The sequence below is a fragment of the Carassius carassius genome, chromosome 45 (assembly GCF_963082965.1).
Source record: "Carassius carassius chromosome 45, fCarCar2.1, whole genome shotgun sequence".
NCBI lineage: Eukaryota > Metazoa > Chordata > Actinopteri > Cypriniformes > Cyprinidae > Carassius > Carassius carassius.
In genome coordinates this window covers 26,848,394-26,858,393 of record NC_081799.1, presented here as the reverse complement: position 1 = coordinate 26,858,393, position 10,000 = coordinate 26,848,394, and the positions used below count along the sequence as shown (strand labels likewise).

The 10,000-nt window shown below is 46.7% G+C and overlaps 1 protein-coding gene across 1 annotated transcript in view; it reads right to left on the bottom strand.

The window, feature by feature from the left end:
- Positions 1-10,000, bottom strand: part of ttc3 (tetratricopeptide repeat domain 3) — a 29,261-nt gene that overhangs the window by 10,213 nt on the left and 9,048 nt on the right. The window contains exons 20-40 of the mRNA XM_059539393.1: positions 9,196-9,302; positions 8,989-9,115; positions 8,014-8,133; positions 7,843-7,944; positions 7,672-7,764; positions 7,525-7,589; positions 7,309-7,442; positions 6,583-6,897; positions 6,202-6,474; positions 6,087-6,133; positions 5,916-5,972; positions 5,757-5,845; positions 5,522-5,677; positions 4,712-5,138; positions 4,576-4,641; positions 4,325-4,474; positions 4,110-4,249; positions 3,927-3,995; positions 3,457-3,553; positions 3,270-3,373; positions 1,845-1,926 (exon numbers count right to left, since the gene is read on the bottom strand). Of these exons, the coding sequence (XP_059395376.1) occupies positions 1,845-1,926; positions 3,270-3,373; positions 3,457-3,553; positions 3,927-3,995; positions 4,110-4,249; positions 4,325-4,474; positions 4,576-4,641; positions 4,712-5,138; positions 5,522-5,677; positions 5,757-5,845; positions 5,916-5,972; positions 6,087-6,133; positions 6,202-6,474; positions 6,583-6,897; positions 7,309-7,442; positions 7,525-7,589; positions 7,672-7,764; positions 7,843-7,944; positions 8,014-8,133; positions 8,989-9,115; positions 9,196-9,302 (2,820 nt within the window). The remainder of the gene's footprint in view (positions 1-1,844; positions 1,927-3,269; positions 3,374-3,456; positions 3,554-3,926; positions 3,996-4,109; positions 4,250-4,324; positions 4,475-4,575; positions 4,642-4,711; positions 5,139-5,521; positions 5,678-5,756; positions 5,846-5,915; positions 5,973-6,086; positions 6,134-6,201; positions 6,475-6,582; positions 6,898-7,308; positions 7,443-7,524; positions 7,590-7,671; positions 7,765-7,842; positions 7,945-8,013; positions 8,134-8,988; positions 9,116-9,195; positions 9,303-10,000) is intronic.

Below are 10,000 nucleotides of genomic sequence, written 5' to 3'. Positions count from 1 at the left end.
CACACACTCGCAGACACACACACACACACTCGCAGACACACACACACTCGCAGACACACACACACTCGCAGACACACACACACATACACACTCGCAGACACACACACTCTCACACTCGCAGACACACACACTCTCACACTCGCAGACACACACACTCTCACACTCGCAGACACACACACTCTCACACTCGCAGACACTCGCAGACACACACACACACTCGCAGACACACACACACACTCGCAGACACACACACACACTCGCAGACACACACACACACTCGCAGACACACACTCACAGACACACACACACTCACAGACACACACACACACACACTCGCAGACACACACACTCGCAGACACACACACTCGCAGACACACACACTCGCAGACACACACACTCGCACACACACACACTCGCACACACACACACTCGCACACACACACACTCGCACACACACACACTCGCACACTCACAGACACACTCTCACACTCACAGACACACTCTCACACTCACACACACACACTCGCAGACACTCACACACACACACTCGCAGACACACACACACACACACACACTCGCAGACACACACACACACTCGCAGACACACACTCGCAGACACACACTCGCAGACACACACACACACACACACACTCGCAGACACACACACACACACACACACACACACTCGCAGACACACACACACACACACACACACACTCGCAGACACACACACACACACACACACACACACTCGCAGACACACACACACACACTCGCAGACACACACACACACACACACTCTCACACTCTCACTCACACACACACACACACTCACACACACACACTCGCAGACACACACACACACACACACACACACACACACACTCGCAGACACACACACACACACACACACACACTCGCAGACACACACACACACTCGCAGACACACACACACACTCGCAGACACACACACACACTCGCAGACACACACACACACTCGCAGACACACACTCGCAGACACACACACTCGCAGACACACACTCGCAGACACACACACACACACACACACACTCGCAGACACACACACACACACACACACACTCGCAGACACACACACACACACTCTCACACACACTCACACACTCACACTCGCAGACACACACACACACACACACTCGCAGACACACACACACACACACACTCGCAGACACACTCACACACACACACTCGCAGACACACACACACACTCGCAGACACACACACACACACACACTCGCAGACACACGCACACACACACTCGCAGACACACGCACACACACACTCGCAGACACACGCAGACACACACTCGCAGACACACACTCGCAGACACACACTCGCAGACACACACTCGCAGACACACACTCGCAGACACACACTCGCAGACACACACTCGCAGACACACACTCGCAGACACACACTCGCAGACACACACTCGCAGACACACACTCGCAGACACACACTCGCAGACACACAGTCGCAGACACACACTCGCAGACACACACTCGCAGACACACACTCGCAGACACACACTCGCAGACACACACTCGCAGACACACACTCGCAGACACACACTCGCAGACACACCCTCGCAGACACACCCTCGCAGACACACCCTCGCAGACACACACACACACACACACACACTCGCAGACGCAGACACACACACACACACACTCGCAGACGCAGACACACACACACACACACTCGCAGACGCAGACACACACACACACACACTCGCAGACGCAGACACACACACACTCTCTCTCACACACACACACACACACAGGGAACAGAAGGAAGCTCACCTGCGTCCTGTGGATCTGGTCTTCAGCGTGACACACGTGTTTCTTCCAGTCGTCTATGACTGACAGCGCTCCGGAGGGGAAACTGCAGCACAGTTAACATTTACAGCTGTGAGATACTGGAGGAACTTACATCATTTCTGGGGTTTACTGAGAATGGTAATCAGATGATGTTTCTCTGAGTGTGTTATCGTGCAGATATCTGAAGGACTCCTGAAGTCAGTGTGTGTGTGTGTGTGTGTGTGTGTGTGGGGGGGGGTTATACCATGGTTAATGGAAACCTTGAATCAGGCTATTAATTAAATTCTTTTAAAAGCACTACTTCACGTACGAACTGAACGGAGCAGTTCTCAGCACAATGGCAACAGCATCGAAAAGAGGAAAATAAACTAAAGAGAGATGAGAGAAAAGAGGAGCGCTATCATTTATTAAAATCTTTTTAAACTCATAACCACCTTTACTAGAATTTAATGTGCATAATTTAGTCTAACTTCTTGTAGAGTTTATATTAAATAATCTATTAAGGGAATGGGGTTTCCCAGTAGAGTTAGATTAGCCTACAGCTGGAGCAGCTATTGGATCTAAATGTGCAGGCGGTGGTTTCTCCATCACAAATGCTATATTGATTAATTAAAAAAGAAAAAAGTCATTATTGGCCTGGTAATGATTACTAGGCTAGTCTTATAACAAATGCTACATGGCCTTCAGATATTCCACTGGACGGACTTCCCATGGCATGTTGAACTAAAACATTGTCAATCTTTGTCTAAACAAAAGTGTCTAAAAAATATAAAATACATTACATCTTTCCTATGTAAGTTATTGTCCACTATGATCTTTATAGCTCAAACTTTGAATAGATACAGTGGAGAAAATATTTATTTATTTGATCTGCTGATATGCAAGTTTGATTGATGATTTATAATCATGCTGATTTTTAGAGTTGAAAACTGGCACGGTGTGTGAATTTGATTAACTTTCTGTGGTATTTTTATGCATAACTGTGTGTGTGTGTGTGTGTCACAGAGAGAATGAGACAATCAACATGCCTAGTCTTACACAAAACATAACTAGCTACCATATTGATTTAGTTTTAAATATCCCTGCGCCCTATCTGCCCTGAATAGTACTGAAATGGCTAATATCACAGAATTTAGCATAGATGGTGTCTATCGGGTTGTGTGTCAGTAATAACGGTCGGTGGGGAAACAGTGTTCCATGTTTACAGTAAACAGACTGATTTTGGTTACTGCGGAATCTTTTCAGCCCTAGAATCTTCCAGTGAAAGAACACAGTACATGATGCGCTCTGTAGGAGGGTTTGGTTTGGGTGATATACTCGATAACAACAAATAAACCACAATTATGACATGGCAGACGATGCGCATCACACATCCTTACATCAGGTGTAAATCTGAGCAAGCCGTACCTGTGCGAGGCCTCCGTCAGGTGTTTGATCACCATCTTCCCTTCAGAGACGCTCATCCGGAGCCGCCTCAGCGCTCGCTCACGTCTGCTCTGCAGGACACACAGCTGAAGCACACACACACACACACACACACAGGCGTCACTGCGGGTCCAGGAACACATCCTCTACACACGGCTGGAAGACTCACCTGAGCCATCAGAGATCTCCTCTGGGCCTTCACACACGCGTCTCTGAAGCGCTTGATCTCCTCCTCCAGACTCAGACGCTCAGACGCACACTGGTTACTGCAGCACACACACACACACGTCAGTTTTAGTGATCTAGCACATGTTCTAGTACACACTGATTCAGAGCAGCTTCATTCGGTCATGATGCAGTTGTATATATCATGTGAATGTACTGTAAGCATGTGGACATAAGAGTTGTGCTGCGTGTTATGGAAGGGTTTATTCAGATTATATTCATTTGTTGTAGTGACAGGCCTAATTACCATTTAAATGCAATTTGTTGACCAAAAATACAGTAACAACGGTAATATTCTGAAACACTTTCTATAAAAATATAATTTAAAACCACCATTAAAAAGTAAAGCGTTCACCACTACGTCCCCAAAGCTTGTTTAATATGTGTAAGATGACAGCAGGTGTTCAGACTCACCTGACATCCAGGAATCGCTCCAGCTCTGCCTCGTACTCTTTCTTCTTCACACTGATGTCTCTGGTGTGACTAGAGGAACACACAGCTTCATTCAGCAGTGAAACAGCATTGATCTGTGCGTGTGTGTGTGTGTGTGTGTGTGTGTCCTCTGCGTATCTAACTGATGTTGGCTGTGCGTCTGACCTCTCGTGTAAATCTGCCAGGTCTCTGATCTCCGTCTTCAGTGTCTTGAGCGTCTCCTGGTTCTCCTTCTTCTCCTGCTGGTCTTTCCTCACCACCTCCTCTAGTTTCTGCTGGAACATGCTGAGCTCGGTGCCGGCGATCTGAACACAAGCACAGTCACACACACGTCTGAAGCACACGACCGCTTCAGAACATCTCCACGGATGGTTCTCTACCTGCATCCTCAGAGTGATCTTCTGGGTTTCCTCCTGAAGCGCTGAGATGTCCTCGGCTCTCCTCTGCTGCACGGCTTCATGATCCTCCTTCATCTGCTGGATCTCCTTCAACAGCTGCCGCCTCTGCTTCTCCGTCTGGAGCATGTCACCCTGAACAAACACAGACGTTACGTTAATGAACATACAGGAATCAGTATCAGTTCTGGTTCTACTGGAGAACGTGTAACAGACACATCATGACATTCACTCACGCTGTTCCTCTCGAAGCACACGTATGGCTCTGTGTTAATGGAGACGTCTGTATGCTCGGCCAAATCCTGAAAGACAGAGTCGGGGTCAGAGACGGCACTCATCCTGATGACATTCCCATCATGTGTCTCATCTTACCCGCACACACACGGCCGTGTGTTTGTCCCGTCTCTGCTCAGACGCCGGTGTGTGTTCCTGCAGATCTGAGACGGGACAGTCGAAGGCGTACGGGTCGGGGAGGAGCAGGAACGCATCTGAGGACACCGGCTTCTGTTGATCATCATCAGGGAGGCTGAGGTGAGATGCAGTGAAGCTCAGAGAGTCTGTGAGAGGCCAGAACTCTTTAGCCGAGGGGTTGAGGTCTGTCAGAGACACGGCGTGCTTCATCAGGCCGATCAGCTGCTCCATCATGACGAAGCGCAGAGACTCCAGCAGGAAGGACTCGAGTCCTCCGGCGTCTGAGATCTTCTGCTGCGCCTCCGGAGGAAAGTTCTCCAGCTCGCCCATCATCAGCGGGTCAGACGCACACAGAGGACCGTGCTCCTCCAGGATCTGAGCAAAATAACTGACAGACAAAAGCGATTACAGAGTTACGCATTACATTGCTTTTTTCCCCTCGCCTGGGCTTGCTTGTTTATAAAATATAAAAAGCAGTTTTTCACAGATGTAAAAGCGGTTTCAAACCAAGAGTGAAATGAATGAGTCTGCAGGCTGAAGGAAAGGGTGATTCTGTACCGTACAGGACGCCGCTCAAACAAACGTGTTATGTCTATCTAAAGCCAATTTTGCTCAGTTTCGTTGAATCGGATCATTGAAGGTCAGCAGGTTAATGAAATGGGATTTGTATTTGACATTTAATTACAGGTTTGCATCTTACTCTGAGTTTGCATCTCTCTGATTTAATTGATTGAGGAATACTGAATCTGTTTGTGTACAGCACAGACGCACTCGTATAAACTCTCTTTAGTGGGGTCAGGGTTATTGTCCAGGATTCTCTGGTAATGGCTCCGGTCTGATGATCCCGAGTACTGCTCCTCAAACTCCTCCAGCTGTCCTCGCAGGTGTTCGGGAACGCTGAACGGATCCATGCTATTCAGGAACATCCTGGAACACCACACACCCCGTCACCCAAACTGACTCGCTTCTTCACATACATAATGAACAACGGCTCGACTGAACTCACAGAGAGTCTTCCTCAGAGAACAGCTCGTCTTCCTCATCCTCCTCATCCCGGGAATGTCCACCTCTCATCCCAGACAGCACAAACACAGACTGAAACACACAGACACACAGATGAGCATCAAGCACACCGGTCCTGCGCCGCGGCACGGACCACACTCACCTTCAACTCCTTCTGCTTCTTCTTACGATGCCTGTTTTTACTCTTAAATACTGAGCTCTGAAACACACACACACACACACACACACACACACACACACAGAGAGAGAGAGTCATCTTCTCAAACTCCGACGAAACGCTTCAGAAACAAACACTTCAGGACGCGTCTCTTACCATGTGCTCTTCATCATCCGTCTTTTTAATGACTAAACAAACAGCATCTAAAGAAAAACAAAGTTATTTACATAAACTCCCCGCTCATATAAAACACTTGTTCTGACTTACGTACCGTCTTCAAAATATTGATCGAGAATGAAGTGACAGGAGTGATAGCGCTCTCGATTCGACTCTAGAGTCCAAATAAACAGACGCTTTTCTTTAGCCGGAGCCTGTCTTAAATACTCCATTACAGTTAAACCATCACGGTCAAATAACTGCGGAACGGTGCCGAATGTGTGGATGAGCGTCTCCTGCAGCGGTGTGAAGGTGAGAAGAGGCTTCAGGTCCAACTCCTCCAGAAGAGAGCTGTAACGACTGACGAACGACTCCGCAGCTTTCAGACCTGACCACAGAAAATATGAGCTTTACACACATCAGACTGACCATATTCAGCTCTGGAAACAGCCATGTTTAGTGCGTGGATGTGAAGAGCAGTGTGACTGAAACACACCAGCATTATCGAGCTGCTGAGCCCAAAGCTGCAGTCTGGGTTTGATATGAAGCATCAAGCCGAGCGTTTGGATAAAGACTCGAGCCCAGACCCGGTTTCTGGACTCCAGCAGAAGATCCACCAGCTCCCACAGAGCTCCAGGCTCTCTTCGGCTGTTTAACACACTCTCATGTCCTTTACTCTCAAATAAATCCAGCCACGGCCGCAGATGATCCAAAATACAAGAAATATTCACTGACTCTTCTTTAAATAGTGCTTTGTTATCATGAATTTGATGTAAAACACGGTCCATATAAATACAGTCTCTGGGTGTCTCTGCAGGAACGATAAGAACAGAGAAGAGTTATGAACAGCGCTTCTCAAGTCAGCAGCTACTGTACCGTTACACAACATACCCTTGTTTTCAACAGAAGAAACAAACTCAAACAGGTCTGATCTACTGGAGGGCGAGAAAATTATCACAGAACATTCATTCCTTTAAAATGAACCAAAAATCAAGATATTTCTTATTTGATAAGCAACTGTTTTCATCTTGTTTGAAAATGCGGTTTCTAGACCTTGAAACAATGGTGTACGTTTAATTTTGGCATTCATGGGGACTATCCTAGTGGCTGGATATCAACAGGGACATCTCAGTGTCTCTACTAAACTACACCCTGGGCTTGAAGTCCTGTACATGTTTTCAGATCTTCATAAGCATTATTAAACAGATCTGTATGTGGACACCTCTCTCTGCCGTGGGGTCTTTAGGGTCGTCTGCAGCCGTTACGCTCTTTCGCTCTTCACAGGCAGAATGTGTCGCCAACTGATGCTGTTTCCGCCGAAGCTTTCGTTCATTTTTAGACCTCAACTTCTTAATACTGTGGAGGTACAGAGAGAAATCAGCACCGGCGACAGATGCAGCTCAAGAATGAAACACGATGTGTATGTGTTAAACCTCACCTTGTACATTGCTGCTTGATTCTCAATCGTCCAACAGGTTTGATTTTAGGAATACATGTTTTAAACTGAAAGAGAAGGAGAATCTTAGTAAGCAACGTGGCTGTGTGTGTGTGTGTGTGCGTGTCTGTGTGTGTGTGCACATCTCACCTCACACTTTATCAGCCCCGTCGAGCCGTATATTACAATGTGACAGACCTGACCTCCACAGTCTGGCGTAAAACACGAATCTTTTAGAAAATCCTGCAGTAAACACAGAGCAGTGAGCGACTGTGCCATCCTCAGGTTCCTCTCACGTGTGTGTGTGTGTGTGTGTCTGACCTTGTCACTCTTATCAGAGAAGGAAAGTGTTTTGAGCTTCTTCCAGCAGCTCGTATGAAACTGGACTCTGCAGCTCTGACAGCAGATCAGCTGGATGAAGCCCTGAAACAGCACACACTCGTTACAGATCGTCAGAGCCATCAGACAGCAGATCCAGCTCCACACACTCACCTTAAAGTCTGGATCGCTGAAGTAGATCTCCACCGTATGAGAGAGGCAGTGCTGATAGCGGCAGACCGCGTCTGCTTTAGGAGGAAACTTACACACCTCTATGAAGTTCTCCAGATGTTCCTTCAGGACAGAAACGGTTCATATCAGCACCACAGACACACAATCATACAAGAGAAGTTTTGTTGCTTTCAGTCCATGTGGGTTTGCTTTAACAGCAGTTTTATATTCGATTGTTTTGAATGGAAACACATCAGCATGTCAAGTCTCAAGGACTATTCGGGGTTACTATGGGTTCAGCATCTGCACAATCATTGTGATACGAGAGATGCAAACAGGTAAAGGGAAAGAAGGTGAAGAATGCTCCAGGGCTGCATGATAATTGAAATGAAACCATGTGTATCTTTCAGTGAAGCAGGGTTCTGTGATCAGCAGTAAATCTCCATCTGAAGACCAGAGAAACTCCAAATACACCTCGCAGAAGAAACCCAGACAATCGCTACAGCACTCACTGTATAAATATAACATTATGGCCTGGTTTGACAGATGGGGCTTAGCTTACGCCAAGCCTAGACCCCTGTAAATTAAGATATTTAAGCAGCTTTTATTAAAAATGTCTTCAAAGAAAACTACAGGTAACGAAATTGATATATTTTAAGATATGTCAGAGCAGGAGATTTTCAGTTGATAACTCATACATGCATTTTAGTCTGGGACTAGCCTTAAGCCTAGTCTTGCCCTTTCTCTCCTCATAAAAACACTCTCATAGGAGACCTATTTTGATCTCTAAAAGGAGAGGAATTTGCATCTATGTGATTTGTTCCTCTTTGTAAAATAGCAGCATGCGCTTTACTGTCGGTTCATCCAGATTTAGATTGGGTACATGTGAACAGACTGGAAAGAGCACACACATATTCAGGGGGATTAGAAGGGGGTTAAAGCCAGAATATTCTGGGACATTATCTCACTCACACACACCTTCAGACAGGCCGGCTGTGTTTCCTCTACTGTAGTTTTCGTGGTTGGCCAGGTGAGTTTTCCAGGTGTGATGTGTCTCTGGATCATCAGCTGTGCGTTAGTGAAGCACTCCAGAGCTTTAGTAAATCTACAACACAAACACAGACAGGAAATGATGTCAAAGACATTCAGCATGCAGTCTGGCAGCATTCAGATCAACACACTCACCTGTTCTCCTTCAGGTAAACTCTACCCATCCCATAATGCACCAGCGACTGAAACTTCCTCTCTGACGACTCTAATTTGGTGAACAACCGCTGAGCTTCAGCCAGTTCCTTCAAACACAAGAAACACAATCGATTAACAACTGAAAATACAGAACGTTTTTATCAGATATCAAGGCTTGTAGAATAGCCCTCGTGTACTCGGAGCTTGATTCTGCACGGACACAGAGAGCTGGTTTAGGACACACAGACTTCAGATCAGAACAATGAGGCAGACACACTGAACTAGTTGCTAGTTGGCAGTCTGCCACTCTTTAAACGAGAAGCAGAGCACTTGATGAGATGACGGTGTCTGAAGGATCAGGGAGTGCTGGGGAGTCTCCAGGAAGAGAAAGAGAAGAACACCTGCAAATGAGATGACTGGTAATGATCTCTTGGAGATCCACCATATGAACGTGTAAACTGCGAGTGTTGTCTTGACCAATCGAGTCTGATTTTCATCTGGAAGTCTTTGATTTGAGAGATCTGGTGCATCAGACTGCTGCAGTGAAATATCTCTGGCTTTGGAGGAAATGTGGACACGGTGTGTATGAGTATCACATGACAGACTAAAACATGCATCGTCTCAGACATCAGGTCCATCTTCACACACGGACCGGTTTTAGCACATTTGGCAGATGCTTTGACACGGATTGAATGCGAGACGAAAGCACAAGAAGAATTCATTTATAGTGCGTAAAGTGAGCAGTAAAGGGTTAAGACTTCATTCACACTCGTCTCCTGCACATGATACTAGCAGAAGTTTCTAC